This window comes from Ochotona princeps, chromosome 1 (assembly GCF_030435755.1).
Source record: "Ochotona princeps isolate mOchPri1 chromosome 1, mOchPri1.hap1, whole genome shotgun sequence".
Taxonomy (NCBI): domain Eukaryota; kingdom Metazoa; phylum Chordata; class Mammalia; order Lagomorpha; family Ochotonidae; genus Ochotona; species Ochotona princeps.
In genome coordinates, this window is record NC_080832.1 from 72,029,978 (window position 1) to 72,057,635 (window position 27,658).

Below are 27,658 nucleotides of genomic sequence, written 5' to 3' on the forward strand. Positions count from 1 at the left end.
TGCCTGTGTTAGCCAGGCGGCAGGCACGAGCGCAGTCAAAGCCCCGAACTACCGTCTCTCCTAGTTCCCCTTGTTCTCTTTTATACTTACCAGTCAACTTTCTGAAATTAAATGTGGCTTTCCGAATTGGATTTGGTATTTTTATTCATTTAGCCATTCTAATTCTTGTCCAAATTTGGATGACCCACATTGGGATTTACAGCCATTCTTCTCTATGTTTAGCAATCCCAGATGAGGGTCAATGAACAGATAAAATCAATTCTTGAGTTTATAAACTTTAGTGATATCTTAAAATCATTCCAACCCACTGTACCACCAGGCTTTCCCATAACAGCAAGCTAACCAGCTTATCTTTATTATCACTTTTAAACTACATGCAGAATCTTCACTTAGAAATAGGTCTCTGATAATATCTGCGGGAAATGATTCTCAACTTTTATTCACTTCATAAATAATATTTAGCCCACATAGAAAAAACAAATTATACATTAAAAAATTTTTTTAAGCCATCATGGAGGGCCTAATACGATTGTTCAGTAGTTAAATCCTCACCTTGCAAGCACCTGGTTCGTGCCCTTGCTGCTCCACTCCCTATTTAGCTGCCTGTTTGGCCTGGGGAGTGAACCAGTGAACTCAGGATCTTTGTGTCTCCTTCTCTCTGTTATTCTGACTTTCCAATAAAACTAACTAACTAACTAAATAAATAAATAAATAAATAAAATCAAGCCACCATGTAGCCAGCATTGTGTTGCAACAACTTAGGACCCCAACATCCCATATGAGAGCTCTGGTTCCATTCCCAGCTGCCCTGCTTCTGATCCAGCTGGCTGCTAATGTGCCTGAGAAAGCAGCAGCACACCACCAAAATGCATGGGTCCCTACCACTCATGGGGGAGACCCAGATGAACTTCTGGCTCCTGGCTTTGCCTGGCTCAGCCCCAACCACTGTGACTGTGTGCGGTGTGAACCAGCTGATGGAAGATTGATCTATCTGTATGTGTGTGTGTTGCAAATAATTTTTAGGTAGGGAAAATATTCTAAATATAAATGACCTGCTAGATATTAAAGCAGGCTTAACAGACCTTACATCTGGAGGCTTCTTGCCCATGAGTTGGTATGGGAAAAAGGTAAGGCAGCAATAATAAAACTATACCTCGATTATGCAGCCATCCATGATTCATAGGAGCTCTAAATACAACTGCCTGCAAAGTTCTGAAACATTAGCCATGGCATGCAGAGATGAGGCCTTGAAGGCAGCAGTGACTAGGTGAGACAGTGGAGTCCCACAACTGCTTGCCCTGTGCAAAACAAAGCTGTTACCTGCGGGCAGCCAAGTGTTAGTACTAAACGTCTACTAAAGCTAAAACATATCGATTAGGTTTTAAAATGTTAATGTTTAACACTCCATATGACTTGAGAAATAAATGGCCTTCTAGTTCAATCATAATAATCTTACATGGCATCATTTCATAATAATCTTACATGACATCATTTCAATCATAATGCTGCCAAAATTTTATAGCAGATAAAAGATAGCTGGAAAGTGTTTCACTTTTTCAATTTTAATAAGATGAAAAATGTGTTGCAGAAAACAACTTTTAGTTCTTTGTAGGACTTTGATGGAATAAGGAGATCCAGCAAAAATTTACACAAACAATAAATGTGCCACTTCCAGAAAAATTAATTTTCATGAATAAGAAAGTATTCAAGTTCACCGCTGGGTAACATTGGCTTGAAACATGAGGTCTCTAACTAGGTTTCATTAACAGATCTAGTTAGGTTCACCTTGACCCCATGGGTGACTTTACTCTTCCCCCCACGAAGACCAGCTATGTAGATCTGGGGCCTGGGCACTCGGCTGCTCCCTTCTCTCATGGACTGTGTCCCAACGTCCTTGGGAGGGTACACCTGTGAGCAATTTTCTCTTCTCATGTGACTAAGATCAGTTTGTACTGAGTGAGTAATTTTCTTACGCAAATTGGCCTGAGTAGAAAGAGAAAACACAAATTAACATTTTTCTACAGAACAAATCATATAAAGTATTATCAGGTGATAGCTAATGTCCACTAGTTGTTTCTTCACTTTATTGACTTTTTCCTTTGCAGTATGGAAGCTTCCTAGCTTGATGTAATCCCATTGGTTTATCTTTGCTTTAACTGCCTTGCTTTCAGGATATTTTCCTATGAAGTCTGCCTATGCCAAGGAGGAGCCCGATGTTCTCCTCTATTACTCTGATAAAGACAAATAACAACCCTTGTAACCGGAGCAGTAGACTCAGAATGGTTAGGATTTGGCCAGCTCTTCCCTAACTCAGAATCAACAAAAGAAGGCCAAATGCACCCACTAAGTCAATCACACAGATGCCTTGTTGTTAACTTGCCTATAGTTTTCTCATGTCAACAACTTCCCATCAGAGGACACAGGAAGCGTTCCCTCTTTCTCACTTTAAAACACTTCATGTCTCTCCCTGCTGCCAGATACAAGTGACCACAGGCTAAGTTCCTTGCTACGGCAAGCTCTGAATAAATAGCCTCTAACAGTGCCTGAGTTCAATGTCTGACTCCACTCCTGATTTCCAGCTTCTTGCTAATGTGGACCCTGGGAGGCAGTGATGATAGCTCAAGAAACCGGGCACCTGCATGAGAAGCAAGAGACCTGATTGCCCACGCAGGCATTTGGACAGTGCATCAGAGGGAAGCTGCCTCTCTGTCTCTCAGAATTTTTAATTGTCTGATTCCAGTAAAAGAAATAAATTAAAATATACCGAGAAAAGGCTACAGACATTTAGACTTTTATCTTAACACCAATAAGATATACGTAAAAAATGACATATTATTTTTTAAAAAAGGTAATCGAGCAAATTCCATTGAGTTAGGTAGGGATGAGAGTTTCAAGGCAGTTGGGAATCAGAAGGAAAAGAAAGCCCAGTGTCCGGAAATAATACATTGACAGTAAGAGGAATAACATCTTTAATTTTATCAGAAAAGGGCATACTTTAAATAATTAAAGAAAATGGAAATTTCTTTAAATACTAGCAGCAAGTTAGTTAGCAGCCCTATCAAACTTCAAACTCCTTAACTCCTCCTTTGACACACTGCCAAGCTCTGTTTCCTGGTGTGGCTTTTAGGCGAAGGTTTCAGCTTTGTCTTAACAGGTTGGGAAGTAATGCTCAGAGAGCTGACATTCGCCACGATGCAACAGCTATCTCTGTTCAATGACTGCCTGATGTAATTTGAGAGTAATTTCATTTTTTTGATATTTGCATATTTATCTAAAATTGGAAAACAATCTTACAGCCTAAAGCTGGGGAATAATATACTATTTTAATTATTTTTGTTAGTTAAAAGCTCTGAAGAGCTCATTATTTTATATATAAATAATTTAACTTATCAACTTATCAAAAGTCTCATAGTCTCTATAAATAAACTTCAGAAAACATTGTTACAAACCATTTTTATAGCCTTTCTTCTTAATTCCCACTCATTCCATTCATACGATCTCACAATTGTTGGCGGCAGGATATGTGTATCCGTCTGTGTGCTGCTTTCATTCTTTGTAATTGGTTTTATATAAAGTTTGTTAACATCTCTCATCTATGGAAATGAATTTTGTAATTAGAACTTATAAAAATGAAGTTATCTACACACAATTGAAAATATTTTTCTAAAATTAGATTAGAAAAATGAGAATTTTTGAATTCCATACATTACAAATACCAGAAGAGAAAGAAAAATTCATAGTGAATATATACGTATATGTGCATATACATACAGACATTTAAAAAAACATTTATTTATTTTTATTGCAAAGTCAGATACACAGAGAGGAGGAGAGACAGAGAGGAAGATCTTCCGTCCAATGATTCACTCCCCAAGTGGTCAAAACGGCCAGAGCTAGATTGGCAGTGGAGCAGCTGGGACTCAAAACAGCACCCAAACGGAATGCCAGTGCTAAACACGGCTTAACCCACTATGTAGCACCGGCCCCCTGAAAAACGCTTTTTAACAACTAGAGGATCATGGTAGATACAATAAGCTTAAGATAAAATAGTTCACTGTTTCTCTGATTGTAAAAGATCATAGATGAATTTAGTAGGAAAAGAAGGATTGAAAATACATGTAAACTTTGAATTCTGGACCAAAAGGTTTGAATCTTAGCAATAAACACTGAGGATTTTGGCTTCAGAATAAAAGGTCAATTGAGATTTTTCCAATTGGCAAAACAATTAATTATTTAAATATTCCTCTCAAATTTTTTTTTTTAGGTAATTGGCCAGTACAGTCATTTTTTTTTTCTAAAAATAATTCTGCAAACTGAACTTACGATAGCAGAGTTGAGGTTGTGGCACAGTGTGTTAACCACCAATTATGACATTGGCATCCTTTATTGGAACACCAGCTCAAGTTCCAGCTGCATGTCCTCTAATCTGTTCTCTGCTAACGCGCCAGGGAAAGCAGCAGGTGGGCCAGGCTCTTGTGCCCCTGCCATCTGTGCAAGATACTCAGGTGGAGTCATGGGCTAATAACAAGCATTTCAGGTAAGAACCAGAGGATAAAAGAGCTTTTGTCTCCCTTCTCTCCCCATCTCTGTCACTCTGCCTTTCAAATAAGTAAAAAATAAATCTAAAAGCCAAGATAACATTCATCAAAAAAAGAAAAAACTAGAGTTCCAAGGACTCTATAACTTTAAAAAAAAATTATGTATACACATACAAAGATTATTTTTCAAGGGAACAGATACAGATACATATATCTGCTAAAAGACAAAAAGTATATTTCAGGGCCCAGGATGGTAGCCTACTTAATAAACTCCTTGCCTTGCATGCATTGCAATCCCATATGGGCACCAGTTTGTGTCCCAGCTGCTCCACTTCCCTCCCAGCTCCCTGCTTGTGGCCTGGGAAAGCAGTTGAGAATGGCCCAATGGGATCCTGTACCCACGTGGGAGACCTGGAAGAAGCTCCAGGCTCCTGGCTTCAGATCAGCTTAGCTCTGGTAGTTGCAGACACTTGGGAGAGAGAACCAGTAGACGGAAGGTCTTCCTCTCTGCTTCTTCTCCTTTCTGTATACCTGACTTTCCAATAAAAATAAATCTTTTCTTTTTATTTTTATTTTTTTAATCTTTTTTTATTATTTTTTTTCTTTTTTAACCGCTCTAGCCAAGTGATTATGGTGAGAAGGAAAGAACCAGAACTGACAATTAGGACTTTTATATTCTAAATCTGGCTCTCGTGTGTGTGATTTCAGCGAGCCCCTGCCTTTCCCTGGGCCTGTAAGATCAGGGGTGGTGGTGGATCTTGAGGATCTCAAGGCTCCCTCTGGCTGTTGATGGTGTAAGAATGCAGGGTTGCACCACGCCAGCAGCCAGCAGTGTAGCTGTGCATGTCTCCAAGGGCTGAGCCCACGGTGCTCCTGGTTTCCACTGCTCTCCATGCTATCCCCAAGGGCAGCCGGTCACAGCAGGCCAGGGGTGGGGTGTGACGGCCCTTGCGATTGGCACCAGAACCTGACAAGCTGCAGTCTCATGTCGTCTTAGATCTGTTCATTCTTGGTTGGCTCGTGCATGGCTTACTAAGGGAGATATCGGGGTTGAAATGGAAGTTACTCTGCAACACCCTCCGGTCATGCCTTCCTTCACGTGGTTCCCCGGTGCTATTAATCTTTTCAAAAAGTATATTTCAAAAGTAAGCTAAATGAAAGGTGTACTTTCATAATATAATTAGATGTTAATAATAAATCATCTTATATTACAAATAGAAATTTTCATTCATGAGTAAATTAACAAATATAATCTATATGCTAAAGAAAAAACTGTAAAAGAAGTCAGAAAATACTTGGAACTGACAATGATGAAAATAATTGTTATGCTTATAAGTATGTGACATATAACTCAAGTATTATAGTGAAAAGAAAATTCCACAGTAGCTGGGTAATTAGCTAAAATTCTGATGAGTGACCTTGACCCAGGAGTCATGAACCAGCTCTACACATAACATGCTGTTGTAGCAAAGACATCATTCCTGAGAGCTGAATTAGTAAGCTAACACCAGGTTCTGTCAACTGAAGCTACACTGTTCAATCATTATAGGTATTCAATGAACGGACTGAAATTCAATGAAACTTACTGGTCCAGTCCCATGGCTCTAAAGCCAGAATTTTGTTGTTGTTAGCTTGGAATCAAACTTAAGTCAAACCTCCCATGATAACCCGATCAGAGAAGTTGCAGAAGTCTTCAGGCAGGAAAATACATGACGACATTGTTTGTAAATCCAGATCCAGATTCTGCAGTCCAGATTCCGTCACCCCCAGAAGGTGGAAGGTGGAAGGATTTAAATGTATTATCTGCCACAGAGCTATGTTCAGTGACAACCACTTTCTTTTTCTTTCTCATTTTTTATTACTTTCTTTTTCTTTCTTTCTTTTTTTAAAGGTTTATTCTTATTACAAAGTCAGATATACAGAGAGGAGGAGAGACAGAGAGGAAGATCTTCCGTCCGATGATTCACTCCCCAAGTGAGCCGCAACGGGCCGGTGCTGTGCCGATCCGATGCCAGGAACCAGGAACCTCTTTCGGGTCTCCCACGCAGGTGCAGGGTCCCAATGCATTGAGCCGTCCTCAACTGCTTTCCCAGGCCACAAGCAGGGAGCTGGATGGGAAGTGGAGCTGCCGGGATTAGAACCGGCGCCCATATGGGATCCCGGGGCTTTCAAGGCGAGGACTTTAGCCACTAGGCCACGCCGCCGGGCCCATCTTTCCTTCTTTCTTTTCTTTTTCTTTTTTTTTTTTTTTTTTTTAAAGATGTTTTATTTTTATTGGAAAGTCACATACATACAGAGAAGAGACAGAGAAGATCTTCCCTCCACTGATTCACTACCCAGTGAATTCACTCTCAATTCATTGCCCAAGTGGCCACAATGTCAGGAGCCAGAGCCTCTCCTGGATCTCCCACATACGTGCAGAGTCCCAAGGCTTTGGGCTGTCCTTGACTGCTTTCCCAGGCCACAAACAGGGAGTTGGGTGGGAAGTGGGGCTGCCGGGATTAGAAATTAGAACTAGCGCCCATATGGGATGCTGGTGCATTCAAGGCAAGGAGTTTAGCCACTAGGCTACCACACTGGGCCCTTTTTCTTTCTTTCCTTCCTTCCTTCTTCTCTCTTTCCTTTCCTTGCTCCGCCCCTCTTTCACTATCCCTCACCCCCCTTTTCTGATTTATTTTGGCTGGAAAGGCAGAGTTACAGAGAGATAGAACATGATCTTCCATCTGCTGGTTCACTCCCCAAATGGCTGCAATGGCCAGAGTTGGGCCAGTCCAAAGCCAGCAACCAGGAACCAGGAGCTTCTGCTAAGTCTCCCATGTGGATACCTGGACCCCAACACTTGGGCCATCCCTTGTTGTTTTTCCAGGCCACAGAAGGGAATTGGGTTGGACGCAGACTAGAATCAGCACCCATATAGGATGCCAGCACCACAGGCAGAGGCTTAGCCCGTAATGCCACCATACTGGCCTCATAAATTTGCTTTTCTATCAGTCATAAAAAGAACAACAGAATTTATTAAGAGAAAATGAACAAATGCAAAATAGCCCACAGCCATGTTTAAAACCTCAAACCTGGGTTGCAAAAAGCTCTAGATGAACTGATAGAGTAATTATTTTTAATTGTATGAATTAGTACATCAAGGATCTAGATATTATACACTAATGCTCTCTTCCATTTTAAACACTTTATGCCATTTTTTTTTGCTACATAACTGGAGCACTTGTAAGAAAAAACGTTTTACCATTTGCAACTTCTCAGCAACTCATTAAGTATATGCATGGTGTAATATTTCCCTGGTGTCATACAAACTTCCTCATAGAGCTTTTTTGTGTGTTAGTCGCTCAGGCCACCACCTAAGTCTCTGGGTTATCAAATTGTGGCCAGGATTTCACATCCAGCTCCCTCCATTTTCCAGAGCATTTTCTCCACTAATGTTATTGGAATTAATTTCTATTTCATAGAGATGCTCTCTGCAACAGCAATTATTTTTTTCTTCCACAAATGAAATCTTGTTAATGATTGTAATTATTCACACTATTATTTTAACATTACTCCTTGTGATTGCAGACCTCTAATGGATATTATTTTCATAATATGTTCTCAACTCCTCAATCTTCATAAAATGAAGCAATACATGGCTAAGAAAACATTTTTTTAATCAAGTATAAAGTCTGGGGAAAATAAGTGTTACCGCTGGCAAGTGCTATGAATGCCATATTAAGAAAAACCATTCTAAAAATCAATAAACAAACATCAATTATTAGAATGAATATGGAGTCTACTAATGTTGCCGAAAACAAATATCAAAATGAAGGAGTAGACTGCATAGCCTTAGAATAAGTAATAATCAATTAATTATAAATGTTAACAACTTTAAAAATAGCAGCCAAAAATATAAGGTCTACACAAATAAGACTATGATGTACAAGTCCTTTCTAGAAACAATTATGGAACTCCATTGAAATTTTAGATAGGGAGACCAAATGTAGTAAAAATCTCAGCTTTTCTCTTAGTGATCTGCATGTGCATGGAAATTTCAATCATTATTCCTTTGGGTGTTTTATGAACTTCAACAATCTGATTCACAAATTTATACAAAAGTAGAGTCAAGTATACCCAAACCTTTTTACAGACAATAAGGTATGAGTAAAATGCTAATATATAATTGCTTTTCAAGGAATTTAACAGAATAAAGAGCTCAAAAATAAATATAACACACAGCCAATCTGTGAAAAAAGACTACTGAATAAATGTTGTAGGATATTACCACAAATGAAAAAAAATTGGATCTCCATATGCTAGTAACCACAAAATCAAATCCTTTCTGATATGAAAGAAAAGTGCATATTTTTATTTGTCTATCTATTTATGTTTATATCAAAGACTGAGTTACAGAGAAACAGGGAGACCTTAAAGTGGTGGTGGGAGAGAGACAGAAACTTCCATCTGCTGGTTTACTCCCAAAATGACTGCAGCAGCTGGGGCTGGGCCAGGTTAAAGCCAGGATTCCAGAGCTGTGTCTGGGTCTCTCACCTGGGTATGTGGTTCCAATCAGTTGGGCCATTTTCCAGTGCTTTCCCTGCACATTAGCTGGAAGTTTGATTGTAAGTGGAGTATCCAGGTCATGAAGCAGCACCATATGGGATGCAGGCATCACAAGCAATGGCTTAATGCACTACACTATGGCAACCCCTATATTTTAACTTTTTTAAGATCTTCACTTATTTGCAACTCAGAAAGACAGAGCAAGAGATGGACAGAGACAGCCACACAGAGACCTCCCAACTGTGGTTTATTCCTAAATGCCATAGCAGCCAGGGCTGACCAGACTGAGGACAGGAACCCAACCTGAATCACCTATGTAGGTGGCAGGGATTCGAGCCATCATCTCCTGGCTACCAGGGTGGGTGCACACCAGCAGTAAGCTGGAATCAGAACCAGAGCCAGGACTCGAACCCCAGCACTCTGATGCAAGACACAGGCATCCCAAGCACACCTTAACTGCCACAAAAACTCCTGTTTCAGTGGGGGTGGGTGTTGTAGCACATCCCATATTAGAATACTTCGTTCAAGTTTCAGCTACTGTCCTATGCAGCTCTTCCCATCTAGCTTTGAGATAATGCATTGGGGAGGCAGCAAATATTGGCCTAGATACTTGGGCTCCTGTCACTCACGTGGGAAACCTGGAAGCTAGGTCTTGGCTTGGAGAGTGAACCAGCAAATCGAAAGCCGATTTTATCTTTCTCTCTCTCTCCCCCATACTAATCCTCTTTCATTCCATTCTATTTCTTTCCCCCCACATTTCTCCCTCTCTTTCCTCTCTCCCTATGACTTGGCCTTTCAGATAAATAAATCTCTAAAAAATATAAGACAATGTTTTATGATGTTGGGATATAGATGGATTACTTAAGGCATAAAATGCTCAATACACAAAGAAAAAAGAATAAAGGATTTGCAGCAAAAGATACTACCAAAGAATGATAAGTTACAAACTAGGAAAACATATCCACAAAACACATTTAGCAAAGAATTTAAACCCAAAATTCTTTGGGAAAAGCATTTGTTGCAGAGATTGGCATTGTGGCACAGTGGGTTAAGCAGTCCTGCAACACCATCATCCATCCATATGGGCACTGGTTCCGGGCCCCAGTGCTCTACTTCCAATCAAACTCCCTGCTGGTGCACTTAGGGAAGCAGCAGAAGATGGCCCAAGGGCTTAGACTCCTGCCACATATGTGGGAGACCCGATGGTGTCCAAGGCTTCCAGCTTTCACCCCGCCACCCATCACTGCTGTGGCTATTTGTAGAGCGAACCAGCAAGTGGAAGATCTCTTTCTGTCTTTTCACATCCCCCTATAAGTCTGTCTTTTAAATTGATCAATAAATCAATGAATCAAAAAAAAAGAGGAAAACACATCATCTCTCAATTACTAAGAAAAAAAATCAATAGGAAATTGAAGCAAAGACAGCCATGTCACAGAAATCTGTTATATAGGAATGCATACATGAATGATATAAACGACAAAAGCAAAGAATGAATCATATCGAAGTTCATAAAGTAGTTAATACTGGAGGAAGAAAAAAGGCTGAAATTGAAAAATGGCACACAGGGAGCACTGAAATGTGTGCTCATCCCGTTAGAGGCAATGCATACATAGATAGCTTGCTTTGGTTATTTTAATACAGTGACAGTCTCTTTAAAACCAGATTTACTTCCATATAAGAATCTTTAATATATTCGGATTTGATTTGAGGGTCTGGCTTGTAAAAATATTTACAACTAACATTTACTAAAATTTATAAGTTGTTTATTTTAAATGAATGTAACATTTTCTTCCACAACTAGTTTTGTTTCTTTTTAGCCTTTTAATTTTATTTGCTAATAATCAATATAATTTTTTGAAGAGACTATCTCAATCATTTTAGAAAAATAAAATATCAAATCCATTATATCAAATCCATTAACATTATATTAAAGCATAATTAATGAAATGCCTATAGGAAAAAGAAAGAGACAATAAACAAATGATACAAAATGAATGGGACAAAACTGTAAAACAGATGTTCAACCTCCCTCCTCAACCAATTACCTCATTAGTTCAATGCAAATGAAGGTAAAATTTCTGGAAGTTTTTGGGGAACTTGAAAATTCTTTAAGAAATGTACACAGGCAATTTGGAAAAATAAATGCGAAAACATGGAGCCCTGATTATAAAATATAGGTTCTGAAACTATGGATTCAATCAACCATAGAGCATAAGTATTCAGAAAACAATGGATATGTATTGACTTTTTTCCATTAAACCGGTGTAATTGTTTTGAGAGTAGCCTCTCAGGTAAACCCAGAATTGTAGGTCTATTACTTGGCTCACACACAGAACACCTGGAATAGGCAGTCAGTCTCACCACAACAGGAAAAACCAAGAATGCTATACAAACCACTTCAGATTAGGGGCACAATTTCAGAGTTGCGCCTGCAGAGCTGTCCAGGGTCCTGACCGCCAACGTTCCTCCTCACGGCCAGTTTTTCACCCATCTGCCCATGTGTTCAGACTGCCCTCTGTGCTTCATTTTCACCAGGTTGATAGTCCACTTAGCAAATACTGCTTAAGATGTTGATAGAAGTACCAAACAATAAACATTTTAAGCCATGCATTTAAAAGTGTTTGTGTTTTTAGTGTTTAAAAGAAGAGAGCTAAATCAAAGATAAAAATACCACAACGGCTCAATAGGATAATTCTCAGCCTATAAGCACCGGCATTCCAAATGGGGGTTCATTCATGTCCCAGCTGCTCCACTTTCCATCCAGCTCCCTGTTTGTGGCCTGGAAAAGCAGCAAAGGAGGGCCCAAAGCCTTGGGACCCTGCACCCACGTGGGAGACCTAGAGGAGGTTCCAGCTGTTGCAGCCATCTGGGGAGTGAATCAGCAAATGAAAGATCTTTTTCTGTCTCTTTCTCTATTTAGTTCTGTTTTTCCAATAAAATAAATAAATCTTTTTTAAAAGTGAACACTAACGATATGAGACAAATAGGAAAACAAGAACATTCAACACCAGAACATGAGTTCCATGCAGAAGGGGTTGTTCTCTGTTTTTTTTTTTTTTTTTTTCACTGCTAAATCCCTTGTACTATGATTGAATCCTGACATACAGTAAGTGATTTACTAGGTATAAGATGGATGAATGAAAGAACAGACTCAGACATACTATTTTGTGGCCTTTGAGATGCTAAATTTGATCTTGTTAAAATTGTCTCACAACTCTCTTTGCTGTCTGCCTGAGCTCCACTAACCGTACAAACAGAAATATGGTAGCTTCTATTATTGAACTAAATGAAATCTTTCTACCTCAAATTTATCCCACTCTGTTCATTCATCATTTGATTCCATGTTGCTTTCAGTATTCTGTTACATTGTACTAGTTTCCATCATCAGATGCAAATTCCTTTCAGAGGACCTGTGGAGGTTTTCATCTGACTTTGTTTCTGCCTGGACTTGGTAGCCATTCTACAACAATATATAACATTCTAATTAATGGTACATTTAAGCATCATACATCTCAAAATATTGACCCTGCTTACCTGTGAATATGGAATGAGTGTATCAAAATGTCGATGAAGTTGCAATAGCTGAATTAACTCAGCATTTTTTTGGGCCTTTTCTTTAACAATGTCAATATAAGTTTCTGGATTTTCTGCAAATGAATATGCAGCATTTCTGCAACTGAATGTATAATATTTTTCTTTGTATTTCAAAATTCCAATAGATGGATTTCCTGAAAATTAAGATAAAGAACTGCATTGGAAATTAAATATTAGGTGAATCTGTTTTTGTAATACATATCCATAAATTTATTCCCTGTATTCATTCCAATTTCAATATATTACTTATGTTTTCATTTTGCTAAAATATAATTAGCAATTTTAAATTACACAACTTACAATTTCCATGAATTGCATTTTATCTAAAAATATGATCTTACAATATTCATTAGCCACATGAAAGGTACTTAATTTTTAAATGAAAATCCTCTTGAACATTTGACAAACTTTTAAATTTATTAAAAGTAAACAAGTTGCCAAAGGATTGTTTTCAAAAACAATTCTGTAGAGACTACAAAAATATAATTTCCAAAATGCAAAGTTGAATGTCATAAAATATTTCCCAGTATAAAAGTGTAGCCTACATAGACTGTAGATTATTCTATTTCCATATAACCCATGAAAAGTATATTGGGCACAGTAATAACATTTTATTCATTTATTCTTCCATTTATTTAACAGATATTTCTTGGCTTCTTCATGATACTAAGGATACAGAAGAAACCAAAGTTCCTATTCTAAAAAAAAAATAGCAAGTACAGCCAGAGAGTGGTCAGTGCTGCGAGATGGAAAAAAAGGCAAATTGACCCATGTTTCTCTGTGTTTGTCCCTCATGACTCTGTTCCCTCCTTATCCGTGCCTGAAGATGAGAGCAGAGAGGAAAAAGGCAAGGAGAGGGAGGAATACCTGCACACCGTTCATTTCTTCACTTCAGCCTGGCTCTTGATTATCTCCCGCCCAGCACTGGCGACACTTACTGAGCCTCAGAACACTATTTATTGTCTCAGCCCTCTCTCTGCTATGGTAGCCCTTGTTCCTCCCATTGTGAAAAAAATATATATCATCTCATAAATGTTAAGATGCCACTTAGGATGCCCACATCCAGTATCAGGGTGTCTGGACACACAATTCCAATAATGTTTATAAGGGGACAAAGAGTAATCTCCAACTGTGAAACATAACAATACACAAAAAATAAGAAAGATGGAAAAGAAGAAGGCAGTTAGTGATGTAAAGTAATAAACAATCCTGTAAGACTGTTTTAATTCTAAGCCCTAGCAGGCTTCTTATTCTCAATTCACAAATAGCTTTCTGGATAATTTATTTCATTGCAATGTCTGTTTACTGTTTTAGAGAAGCTCCCAAATATACACATCACATAGAAAATCTACCTGATAAAATATCGACCATTGTATAAGTTATCTAACAGAAAATCCTTATCCACGGAATCTAAATGAAATGTAAAAAACTGACAAATAACATATTTAAATAAACATATCCATCTAATAAGTTCTGTGTTCTCAGTTGGAAAGATTATATATTTGTCATAATGTTGCATAACTTTTCTGAAATCTTTCCCAGGACATCTGAGTCACTCCATTTCAGTGGTATACTTGCATCCATATTTCATTAGACAGGTTGAACACTGCAAACCCAAAATTTAAAAATGATCCAATATCTGAAACTTTTCTGAACCCACACATATATAGAAAATTCCATGCCTGGCCTCAAGTGACGAGTCACAGTTAACACACAGATACAACAAAAAATATTGCATAAATTCACTTTCAGACTATATTATAAGGTATACATGAAACACAAATGAGTTTTACATTTACACTTGATTCCCATTGTATGCAAGTATTCCAAAATTTTTAAAACTCAGATTCAAAACCACTTCTGGTCCTAAGGATTTTGAATTGCAACCTACAGACGCTCCATTATTTACTACTTAAAATGTCTTATTTATGTCAACCAACCAGGTCAGACTGTACGCACCTCTAAAACACACCTGTAACTCCTTCCCTATTTCATGATCTGATTTCATAAAGGCAAGTGAATGAACTGCATCCATACAAAGAAAAAGCTGGGGAAAGGAGAGTGATGTTTACAAGGATATACCTGGAAGAAGAAGACCGTCTGTTGTAGCAAATGTATAGCCACAAAATCCCTGATACTGAATTAATAATTTATCAAAATTTGCTGTTGTTTCTGGGAAAAACCATTCCACATTTTGGAAATCCTCTGGATATACTTTTTCTTCTAAAATGAAAGAGAACAAGAAAAGCTTTATTCAGTGGGATTACATTTTCTGAATATGCCAGTTTCATACTTCCCCTCTTGACAAAAGCCTGATATTCACACAACTAAATTCGCCACAACAAAGTACACCTGGCCTCAGGAGCGTGCAACGTCATATGACTTTCTGACAGAACCCTGCTGCAGAACGAAGTCCGTGGGGGAGAGGACATGTCGGAAAAGCAAGCTTTGCTGCTGTGAACAGCTGCTGCTTCATGCTGCTGCAGAGTAAACAGCCCAAGAAAACAACAGGAAGAGACTGGATGCTCTGATAGAGATGAAACAGCTTCACTCAGGAGGGTGGAACTTAAAGAAGAAATATAAATGACAAAAACATATATTAAAAAATTCAATGTCACTAGCCATCAGGAAATGAAAATCACAACCACAAAGAGCAATTATCCAAAAGATAGAAAGCAACCAATACAGGAGAGATGGAGAAGGGGGAACCTTCACACATGGTTTGGAAAGTAAATCAGTGCAGCCACTGCACAAATGGCTTAAATACTGCAAACAGGCTTGCCACACAAACTACTAGGCATATATCAGAGATACCTGCTGCAGCAGCACTGCCCACATTAGCTACAATACAAATCAATCAGGGTGTCCATTATTGGGTGAACAGATAAAGAAAATATGCACTGTGTGTGTATACACATACACATGGATAATGAAATATCAGTCAGCTATTACAAACAATGAAATTCTATCACTTGCAGCAAAATAATTGGATCGGCAGGATATTTCGAGGGAACTAAGCCAGGCACCTAAAGGCAAATATTGCATGTTCTCCCTACTGTGTGTAGGAGATAAATCTTAAAAAAAACAAACAAACAAAAAAACAAAGAAAAACGTGTGTGTGTTTTGCAGCAAATATAGGGTTTTTATCAAACTTTGTTTTAAATCTTTGTCAAATAAATTGATAGGGATTATATATTACTATAGGTTTAATGGTTTTGTGACTATTTTAAAATTTACTTTGGGGTGGCATTGAGGCAATACTGAGTAAAGCAGTTGCCTGCGATGCCAGCATCCCATGCAGGCATGGTTCATGTTTAGGTTGCTGCATTTCCAATATCCAGCTCTCTACTAATGGCCTGGGAAAAGCAGAGGAAGATGGACCAAGTGTTAGGGTCCCTTCTACGATGTGGAGACCCAGATAAAGCTCCTGGCTTCAGCCAGACTCAACAGTGGCCAATGTAACCATTTGAGAAGTGACCCAGTGGGAAGATATTTTCTCTCTCTCTCCTTATTCCTCCCCTCCTTTGTTCAAATAAATCTTATATTTTTAGTTTGTATACATGAAGCAGGATATTTTTCATTTTATTATTGTTTATAGCCCTTGCCAGTTTTTCTGCTGAACTACAATCTTTTTACTTTAAAAAAGATGAGTTTGGGGGTAAACATACAGATTTGCATATGGTGGTTTATTTTGTTCCATTGGTTTGTCTGATTTTCAAAGCTTCTGATGAAAAGTCTGCTGTTATTTTTATTTTTACTTAATGCGTCCTTATTTTCCTTACCCCAGATCTTTTCATTAATCACCAATGTTACGATATTCCTTGGCTTTTCTTTGTGTTTATTCCTCTTGCACACATTGCTGAACCCTGAGGTTCTTTGCTTTTATAACTCCACTTACACTTCTGAGTCAAGTATTAAGCCCATACTAACCTCACTGGTACTCTGAGAAGTAAATGGATATTCAGAAAAATAAGCTTTGTTTTTCCTGAAATGCTTACAGCCTCCAACAATCACAAGATGTAGCAGGTTTAAAAGCCTTTAAAAATTTTGCGCTCTCAAATTACTGGATCAGTAACTTGAAAAATAATGGTATAATGAATAAAAGTTGGGAAACACTTCTAAATCTAAGAGGTTTCAAATAAACTGTCTTACTAATACTCATCAGATGTTTAGCTTTTTAACTTCATTTCACATTTTATATGGTTTTGTGTACTTTTTTTAAAGCTTTATTTATTTATATTTGAAAGGCAGATTTTACAGAGACAAGGAGAAACAAAGATCTTCTGTTCTCTGGCTCACTCCCCAAATGGTCACAATGGCTGCAACTCAGTCAATCCAGAGACAGGTGCCAGAACCTTCTTCCAGATCTTCCATGTGGGGGCAGGGACCCAAGGATTTGGATAATCCTCCAATGCTTTCCCAGGCAGTAAGCATGGAGTTAGACAGAAGGAAGAGCAACTGGAATACAAACTGACACCCATGTGGGATCCTGGCTCTTGCAAAGGAGGATTAGCGAACTGAACTACTGTGCTGGGCCCTTTATGTATTCTAATCGCCTAACAAAGAAAAATGACTACTACATGTTCATTTTCATCTTCAAAAAATTTTTTAAAAATAAACTGATAGACTAAATGATGCAATTTCATATTCTGCAAAAAAAAGTCTTTACATAAAGAAGAAGAAGTTGTGGTACAGTGCAGTAAGCTGCCATTTATGACAATAATACTTGTGAGGCCATCATTTGTGACAGCATCCATATCAGAACGTTACTTCGGTCCTGGCTGCTCTGCTTCTGATTCATACTCCTGCTAAGGTATTTGGGAGAGCACTGGATGATGGACCAAGTTAGTGGGTCCCTGCCATCCATGTGGAAGACCTGGAAGGAGTTCTTGGATCCTGGCTTCAGGTTTGCCCAGCCCTGGCTATTGCAGCAATTTCAGGAATGAGCCAACAGACGGGAGAGCTCTATCTCTACTTCTCTGTCATTTTACCTTTAAATAAATGAATAAATACTTTAAAGTTTTTAAATAAATAAGAAGAGATCAAAAAGTAAAATAGATAAAATGTCCTGGGTTCAGCACTGTGGCATATCAAATAAAGTTCTTGCCTGTAACACCAGCATTCCATATGGGCACAGACTGGAGTCCTGGCTGTTCTACTTCCAATAAAATTCCATGCTAATGTGCTTTCAAAAGCAGTAAAGTATGGCCCAAGTCCTTGGGCCCCTGCATTCACATGGAGAGACCCCAAAGAATCTCCTGGCTCCTGGCATTGAACCGGCACAGCTCTGGCCACTGTGGCTACCACAGGAGTGAACCACAAGATGGTTCTTTCATTCTCTGTCCCTCTCTAACTCTACCTTTTTAAAGAAAAGCAAAGCAAACAAAAAAATCAGGAAAGCAAAGACAGCTTTTCTATTAGAATTGAGCCTAAAGTAAGCCCAATTAATTTTACAGGAATAAAATTAACTGGTTAAAAAAATCCTCAACTCGAATCTGAAAATAACATTTCAATGAAATGAAGCTTTATTTGTAACCAACATAGCAAGTATTACTTCCCTTTTCTTCTACAAATCAATAATAAAATCACTAAAATTGCAACAGAAATGCAGAAAGTCATTGCTCACCAAAACACTAATAATGACACTGGTGGATGATATCAATTTAAGTATTTTCAGTTCCCATATTCTGTAATGGATATTAGCCATTTATAATCAAGAAGACGCTTAATGTTTTATCAGATGATATAACGTGAAAATTCAATGAAAAAGGTAATTTTTAAAAGAGGAGTAAACTGGATAATTTTAATTACCCAAATGTTCTTTAATCCTGCATATATCGGTTTTCACAGTTACTTCATCCAGAAAATCTTGCAGTATTTTCTTAGGAAAGAGTTCATGAGTACCAAGAAATTGTTCAAGATGAGTGATTAAGTTACTGAGGACACTAATCAAAACCGTCTCATCCTGAAAGCTATTCCACAGACTGGCAAGTGCCACGAAGATAGGCTGAGGGAGAGAACAAACAGGCATAATGTCACTGTTTAATGGAAGTGTAACTCAGTGTGCTCTTTGAAACACATACAATTATCAATTGTAAAGAAATTCTTCCTTAACTCAAATGAAAGTCTTAGGAAATAACAGACTCAAGATACAAATTCAACTCATATGTCTTGAAACAATGAACTTACATTTGCATTTTTAAGTATAGTTGCTATAAATTTAGCTTATTCAAAAACATGCCAACACATCTGATGATCTACAAAAGATTTATGGGGGCTAGTATTGTGATGTAGTGAGTTAAATCCTGGCTTGCAATGCCAGTATTCCATATGAACATCAGAGTTTAAGATTTTACATCAATGAGATACAAACTCTTTAATTCACATCAAAGATCACTGTACAATCAAAAAAAAATCAGTATCCTAAGTTAATCAATTTAGCCTTTTGTTTCTTAGATTTTTAAATGAAATGGTGAGAAAGATGAAAGTTGAGTCTCTCATGCTCTACAAAGGCTGCAGGTAAATTTTATACTTCCTGATACAGAGAATGAAATGTCCATAAAATAGTACCGACACTCAGAAGGTCAGTACAAGTGTAAGCTTAGTCAACAAACTGTGCTATTTTTCTTTTCAGAAAGATCGCATGCTACATCATTTCTGTGCTGCAGGAATTTCCAACCAGCTCCTACGAATGCACTTTCAAAATTCTACATTGGATTATTCCTGATGCCATAGTCGATATTTGTAATCTGGTTTTCATACTATATATACACATTTGCTTTAATAACAATTCCTTATAAATGGGAATCCTCTCATTCAGCTTACAGTGTACTGTGACTACAATATAACGACAAAAAGGGAGTGTACATGTAACATCTATTTAAATGCTCAGTAATTCAATATAATTATAATATAATCCAAATTCTACAGGATTCCAAAGGAAATTCACCCCTAACAAGCTCAAAGTAGATGAGAAATACTTACAAAGACTTGTGATGTTGGGACAGCAACCTTTGATTTTACAGTCATTTTCAACTGTTCCAGCTGGGCTCCCAACTGCTTTATCATTATTTCCACTTCTTGAGCAGAAGTTATTATATCTGACTATGAGGATAATATGATTTGCATTAATATTCCTTTACCATTTAACCATAAAAATTACATTGTTTTCAGGCTTGCTTCTCACTTCCCTCGTGGGAGTAGGGGGTTAGAGCTCAGTAACATCAGGGACTGTTTGCTACGCTATCCCAACAGCTAACAGTACTGGCCTGGGCAAGACACAGGAGAAATGGGTGAGTCTCCTGAGATACAATGGATGCATATTTCTCAAATGTATACAGATATCCTTAGATGTTAAATTTTATTGCATTCCTGAGAAGTAGGAATCCATTGTGAACTTCAGTATGGCAGCTCTTTTCCCATGTTTCAACGAAAAACATAAGGATATGTTCCTCTAAGAACTATATTGATTCCAAGATTTCATGCAATTACACTCAAGGAAGCAGAAAATATCAAAGATGAAAGCAACAGCATATTTCTGGTACAACAGCAGCCTATAGGTGGCTACATGCTGAATGTGAAATTATTGTAAGAATTTCTTACTAGGTGCTGAGCATTACATTAAATAGTTGCAATTATAATGAGGTTAAGCTCAAACAAGAAAGCCAAAATAAAAAGGAAAGTAAATCGCACAAGTATGCATAGCTTATTTAATAAGGGGTACAATTACAGTTCTCCAAGCTATTTGCTCAGAGCCCAGCTCTCAACCATCATCTTGCATTGCCTAAGGAATGATCAAAAAGCAGTTGTACAGTGTAAAGGAATAATGCTCATTTAAAAAGACAACAGTACATTTGAGTTCTCAGCCATGTGACAGTTAAAGTGCTTTACTAGGCTATTTTTAAATAACAAAAATAATTGTTTCATAAGAAACATCAAATACAATCATTATATTTCAATATCAACATGCAGCCTGCTTTATTTTACTCAACTTTGGCAAGAAACCATTTTGCAAAACCAAAATGAGTACTTAAAAAATGTATTACTATCTGCTCAAATGATGTGACTTAAAAAAAGATTTTTTTTTTAAATTTGAAAGGCAAATTTATTGAGAGAAGGAGAGATGGAGCAGAGGGCTTCTATCCGCTGGTTTACTCCCCATAATGGCTGCAACGGCCAGAGCTGAACAATCTGAATCCAGGTACCAGAAGCTGTCTCTGGCTCTCCCACATAGGTGCATAGGCCCAAGGACTCAAGTCATCCTCCACTGCTTTCCCAGGTCATAAGCAAGGAATCAGTTCAGAAGTGGAGTAAGCGGGACTAAAACCAGTGCCAGTATGGGATGGCGGCACTGCAAGATGAAGGACCAACCTATCTAGCCACTGTACTGCCCCCCATCATGTGACTTTTTAAAAGAGCTTATATAAACTTCAATATAAGATTATAACCTACAAATCAAGTTGATTAATTCAATATCCAATCTGTAATAACCTTAACTGTTACTAAGACAGATTGATGAAGATAGTTTAAAAAAATGGAACAACAAAAGACTAACTGAAAAGCAAAACATTAAAAAAAAAATGAGCCCTTCCTTGACCACAAAACAGTTATGAAGGGTGTTAAGAATAATGACCTTATCATTAGCATGAGAAGCCAGGAGCTTGAAAACGAGTTATCATCTGGAGAAATAAAATCTGTTCATCTTGTTTTCCTATTAAAGTGGAATTGGAACTGTGCTGGTAAAGCTCCAGCAATGATGACAACAGTAATCATAAACAACTGGCTGAGTTCCCACTACCAGCCAGGCACTGTTCTCTCTTATTTATAATGATTCTTAAGAACAGTGATGTTACACAACTTTCTTAGAAACACATCAAATAAGGCCCAACACAGTAGCCTAGCAGCTAATATCCTCACCTTACATTCCCTGGGATCCCATGTCGGTGCCAGTTTGTATCCTGGCTGCTCCACTTCCCACCCAGCTCCCTGCTTGTGGTCTGGGAAAGCAGAAGAGGATGGTACCAAAGCCCTGGGACCCTGCACCCATGTGGGAGACCTGGAAGAAGTTCCTGGCTCCCGGCTTCAGATTGGCTCAGCTCCAGCTATTGTGGCCAGTTGGGAAGTGAACCAGCAGATGGAAGATCTTCCTCTCTGTCTCTCCTTCTTTCTATAAATCTGACTTTGCAATAAAAATAAATCTTTACTAGAAAGAAAAAAATGGAAAACAGTGTCACTACACACTATACTAAAAAAGAAAGAAATATATCAAGTAAGAAGCTAAGCCTGGATTAGAGCGCCCATTTTATACTTCAACACTCCACTCACTGTCCTAGCTAGGAAAGGCAGAATGGAGAATTTATAACTTTTATTTGGTTGAACATGATTCATGCTTGGAAGCCATGAGAAGATACTATAAAGTAAATGACATTCCCTGCTAGCATTCTAACAGAATATGCAATAGCTTCTCAAGGTTGTTTTGTTTTGTTTGTTTTTCAGTGAACTGCTCTTTATAACTGAGATGTAAATAGTCAAAATGCCCAGTAAATAAATTATGATTCAGTCACACAACAGAATTATAAACCAACAGAAATGATGCTGAAGATTATGCGTGTGACCAGCAAAGAGGTTCACAATATACTGTTAAGTGGAAAAAGTAGATTACAAAACGGTATGCACAATGAGCCCATTTTATAAAAATATACATATTTTGCAAAGTAAAAAGACAAATGGTATTTATCAAAATATCAACATTGGTTTTTTCAACACAGTAGGATGATAATTGATTCTACTTAACTACCTATCTTTTATTCCTTTGTGAATTTTCTATAATGCAGATTATTTTAAAACAAGGGCCTAGGGGAAGGGAATTGCTACCTAGAGTAGCCAACTTGTGCCCTGAAGGCTCCTGGCAGTCAGGAGACACTGATTCTGTCTTGTGAATTTGAGTGTCCTTCAAAGGCCTCGTTCACTCAAACCTCTTTTTGGCAAAGTATGCAATAGCAACTTGTGATATTAAAACTGGAAGAAAAAAACGCACCAAAAGAGTAAGATGAGAAAATATAAATCCTTATCTTAAAAAAGAAACAACCAGAGTACATATCACTAGCTCATACACAGTCACACTCTCTTAGCTTATTACCAAGAGCAGGACAGCACACGACGCCGAACCTTCTCTTTCACACCGTTCCTAGCACTTGCTCTGTTTTCATTCTCATTCATTCACCATGCAAAAGGTCTGTACACATGATGTCCAATGTTTTCTGGTTCCCATATTACAATAGGAAACGACATCTCAATTAAAAACAAAAAGGTAAAATCATACACCAAATGAAAGGGGCACCCTTTGGAGGGTTCTAGAACTATGTCAAACTTAAGTGAATTCTAATACTTGCTACGCAGTTAAGTCAAAATCTAGTCTTAACAAAAGCTCTAATAAGTAAAACTACATCAACAGGCACAATGAACAGTGTAAACACTGTTGATGGGCACCGAGTTTAATAGGGCAGACAATAACTTCCGCACTCACAAATTATTCAATCACATTTTTAAATGGTGCTGCTTTGAATGTTTTACCCCAAAAGTTAACCTTAATAGATATGGCAAATGCCAAAAACCTAGCTAGGTTACCATGCAAGATAATATCTATAGCCAAGACAAACTCAAGTTTATAATAAAGACAACTTGCATTCAAAATGAACTCTACTGTTATATTCCATTAAAAGGGCAAACATTATGACTTAACCCAGCTGCTTACTTGAATTACAAAAGTAACATGATTCAATATGAAAATAAGAAACTGTCTACAAATCTCGACCGTAATAAACTACAATACACAATGCATACAGGAGTCACACAGCGCAACAAACTCGTACAAAACAAAAATATTTTAGTACCTTTAAAATCCAAACTTTCCTTTAAAATCATTCATGAAAAAGATTCTCAAGCTAGAATTAACACCTCAGTTAGTCAAGCATCAGGAAGCTACACTACAGCTTTTTAATGTACAAAGAGACATTTTTTTCACCAGTCACTGTCTTCCAGTATCTCAGTTCCAGAGTCAGACTCTTGCTTCCCTACAGTCCCAGCCCATCATTTCTTCAGATCATGAAAATGGAATTTGTTGAACACCAGAAATCTGTTGATATGATGTTGTATAAACCATGACATTCTGTTGTTGACCATCTGCAGTTACTAAGCCAGCTGGTAACTGGTTAGCGAACGCCTCTTCTGTGAGCTCTTCACTCAGTCCATCTGTGACTGGGACCGCTCCACCAATTCCCCAATTCCTTTCTCTCCTCTCATAGCCTGGATTTCTGCAGGCACAGCTTCAGAGGCTCCACGTAACTGTCAAAGCCCGGGGTGGACATGGCAAAGAGAATGTCTTCCCCGTTGATTGTCTTCCGTTTCTCCTGATGGCACCTCTCACTTGCTTCAGATGTTATAAAGCTAATAAACTCACTCACACACTCTTCAACACATTCTTTGGCATCTTTTGCAACCTTTCCTGTTTGAGGTATGGCATTCTTCATTAACCTAGCCACATCTGCAATTGGAAGATTGATATCTTGTTCTCGGAAACTTTCTTTTGAGCCATTTGTGTCTTTGTGATCATTCATGCTGTCCTCAGCATCATCATGGGGCTGTATGACGTAGTGGCTCCCTCCAATGTAGTCTGCAGAAATGCCTAGCTGCAAAGCATCTGTGGCCGAACTATCACCATCCATTCACATGAAATACTGTTAGTGCCAGCCGCGGTGCCAGTGCTGCTCACGAATACCTTCCCAAAACGGCACCTAGTCTCTGCCCAATGCCTACCCCCAATGCAGTCTTGGTTGGCTCCTGTCTCCAATCGGCTGTTTGGCTGAACTGAAAATGGCTGCGAAGGAACCAGTCCCAGGCTGAGCTCCTCTTCCAGGACTTGGCCTCCCCTCCGTTTGTTTTGCTTTTCTCCCCTGTAAAATCCTCTCTGAGGACAACAGGGATTAAGAGGTTCTGCTCCCATGGACCCATGTACACTTCAAGAGCAACAGATTATATTCTTCTAGCACCTGAAGCTACATAAGACTGATGGCCACAAATCAATGTTGCAGGGATTATTTTTGAAAAGCTGGCTTAGTCTTCCTTCTGAAGGCAGTTTCACAGTAGGCCCACTGCCTCAGGCTCACTCCTAGTTTGCACAATGAAGATCATGCCATAAGTGTTTCTCTCTATTCTTAATGGCTAGGTAAGCAGAAAGGACAGGCCAGGTGCATCCAAAAGTAAGATCAAGTCTCCTTCAAAAAATCATTTTTCATTCAAAAAACAGACAATTCCACTGACCCTGATTCCACTGTTACTGACAACTAGAGGCCATCTACAGGTAAACAGTAATTAACAAACTTCTTTCCCTGGAACCCAAGGGTGGCATGGGGAATATTCCTTAGTTAAAGAGCATCAAATCCCTTCATTGAGATAGCTGTCCTATATAAATATACAGGATTTCTATCTGAAAGAAAACACATTGCTGCTTTATAAAATTTATAATCACCACTTTCTCATATTTTTCAACTGCTTTGAGATACTGTCGGCTTGCTCATTAGGTCAAAAATGGTCGGATATAAAAATATGTTCTATCAATATTTACAAGAAAAAAATTATGCAAAAACAGACTGCATCCACATATCAAATGACACATTAGATGCTTGCTCCAAATTAAAACAGACACACCCTTACCCCTGTACACATACATGCCTCTGCTTTACCACGGCATGCTAACAATCACATTGCCTAGTTCCAAAGATTAACAATCATAAAATCAATTCCTATCAATATATTTTTAAATCAAAATTAGAATCTAACTTTTCTATTTCTATTTTCATTCCGGGCCCTAGCAATGCAGTATAAGTGTAATTAGTGACCTGGTTCTGCCTGCTTTCACCTCGTAATGTATAACAAGATTATTATAGTGCAGAGAAAAGGCTGAAGATTATACAATTAACTCACCAAAATGATCTGAAGAAAGACCTCATACTGTCGCACATTATATAGTGCTTCTTTCAACTTATATGGCTGAAGGTCTATAGCCACAAGGGGATTATCTGTTGCCTTCTCAAGGATAGCTGTGTAGCGGTGTGCCCAGTTCTGGGCAATCTGAAGTTGTGAATCAATATGATGAGTGGTAGCTGGGATCGCTTCATGTAGAATAGCTGGCACTGTTTTTCAGGGTATAAGCAGTCAGGGATTACAGAGTTTAAGAAGAATCAAGACGGGAAATGCTACTAGTCATCCTTCAACATACGATTGACCTCAGTTTTTTCTCAAACTAGTAAGAATGAGGAGGCTGGCAGTACAGCATAGCAGGTAAAGCTGCTGCCTGCTTCCTCACCCACAGTGGAGGATGGCCCAAGGGATCTGCCCTCTCTACTTCAAAATACACAGTATCTTCCAGGGAGACCTGGAAGAGCCTCCTGGGTCTTGGCTTCAGACAGCCCTCTTCCTGGCTGTTGTGGAGATTGGGAAATGAACCAGTGGATGCAAGATTGATTTCCTTTCTCCCTCTTTCTCTCTCTCTGCTGCCTCATCTTCCCCACCCCTCCACTGTCTCTTTGTAACTCTTCCTTTTCAAATAAGTAATAAATCAATCTTAGAAAAAGCAATAATGAGGCATGTGTCTCATGGTACTGCAACCTGAATAATATGAAAAATGCACAAGCAAAAGGTATTGTCAGGATCATAAGCAGCAGTTACAGCAGATCAGCCATGCTGCTAAACTCAAGGAGAATATTTAAAAGCAGATATACTTTGGGCCCGGCGGCATGGCCTAGCGGCTAAAAGTCCTCGCCTTGAAAGCCCCGGGATCCCATATGGGCGCCGGTTCTAATCCCGGCAGCTCCACTTCCCATCCAGCTCCCTGCTTGTGGCCTGGGAAAGCAGTTGAGGACGGCCCAGTGCATTGGGACACTGCACCTGCATGAGAGACCTGGAAGAGGTTCCTGGTTCCCGGCATCAGATCGGCACACATCGGCCCTTTGTGGCTCACTTGGGGAGTGAATCATCGGACGGAAGGTCTTCCTCTCTGTCTCTCCTCCTCTGTGTATATCTGGCTGTAATAAAATGAATAAATCTTTAAAAGAAAAAAAAAAAGAAAGAAAGCCTGCCTCTTTTAAAAAAAAAAAAGCAGATATACTTTGCTCTCACTTGGGCAGCACATACACTACAAATAGGTAGACTTGGAATGTGCTGCTGATCACATGCCTTTTAAAAAGCCAATGATCCCTCTGCCTCCATGTCTTCTTCTTTTAAAACAAAACAAAACAAAACAAAACAAAACAAAAACAGGCCTCAAAAATCAGGGTTGGGCTAGGCTGAAGCCGGGAACTCCATCCCGGACTTTCATACGACTGGTAAGGGTCATCTGCTCCTGCTTTCTGGATCAGAGGTAGAACAGGATGGGCTCCAACCTGGTACCCTACTATGGGATACCAGTGCTGCCAGCAGCACTTGACCTGCCCTACCACAATGCAAGCCCCCATATCATCCTTCCTACACATACAAATGAAAGGGACATCATAGGCAGCTTTAACTATCACTCCAAAATGCCAGCCCCATGGGTAGTTCTTAAGAAAGTTAAAATTGCAAATCTTAAATCTCAAACGTCAGTGCTGTGTTGTGTATTATTGTTCTCACTTGGTACATTAAATTCTACTTAGAATTAAAATTTAAATTCATTAAAGCGAATTAGGATTAACGTAATGATATCCTTACAATCATCAACGCCTTCTCCTCCTTTTCCACAATCTCTGTTAAATAATCGAATTCCAGTAACAATCATGGTGAGCTCTTTAAGCTGACGCTCTTTGTCCTTCTTAGAAAGAGTTAGAAAAGTTCCAAGTTCAGTCTGAGGAAAAACACTTTGTAAGGCAGCTAAAAGAAAACACAGAAAAGGGGCGAAATGATACAACCAAAATTCCCAAACTTAGATGACAAACTTCCTCCTCTCACCA

The 27,658-nt window shown here is 38.6% G+C and overlaps 1 protein-coding gene and 1 pseudogene across 5 annotated transcripts in view; both read right to left on the minus strand.

Annotated features, from left to right (window-relative positions):
• Positions 1-1,553: 1,553 nt before the first annotated feature.
• The window catches only part of CFAP206 (cilia and flagella associated protein 206), a 56,984-nt gene continuing 30,879 nt past the window's right edge, over positions 1,554-27,658 (minus strand). For 3 of the 5 annotated variants that reach the window (XM_004580403.4, XM_058660944.1, XM_058660943.1), the window contains exons 6-13: positions 27,420-27,578; positions 25,659-25,867; positions 19,662-19,781; positions 18,489-18,684; positions 14,760-14,900; positions 12,618-12,811; positions 3,450-3,593; positions 1,554-1,983 (exon numbers count right to left, since the gene is read on the minus strand). In XM_004580403.4, coding sequence (XP_004580460.2) covers positions 1,753-1,983; positions 3,450-3,593; positions 12,618-12,811; positions 14,760-14,900; positions 18,489-18,684; positions 19,662-19,781; positions 25,659-25,867; positions 27,420-27,578 — 1,394 coding nt within the window. In that variant the 3' untranslated portion in view covers positions 1,554-1,752. Of the gene's footprint in view, positions 1,984-2,635; positions 2,731-3,449; positions 3,594-12,617; positions 12,812-14,759; positions 14,901-18,488; positions 18,685-19,661; positions 19,782-25,658; positions 25,868-27,419; positions 27,579-27,658 lie in introns of all 5 variants that reach the window. The other 2 variants (XM_058660946.1, XM_058660950.1) reach the window with 2 other exon arrangements.
• Positions 23,625-24,567, minus strand: LOC101518045 (nuclear transcription factor Y subunit beta-like; annotated as a pseudogene).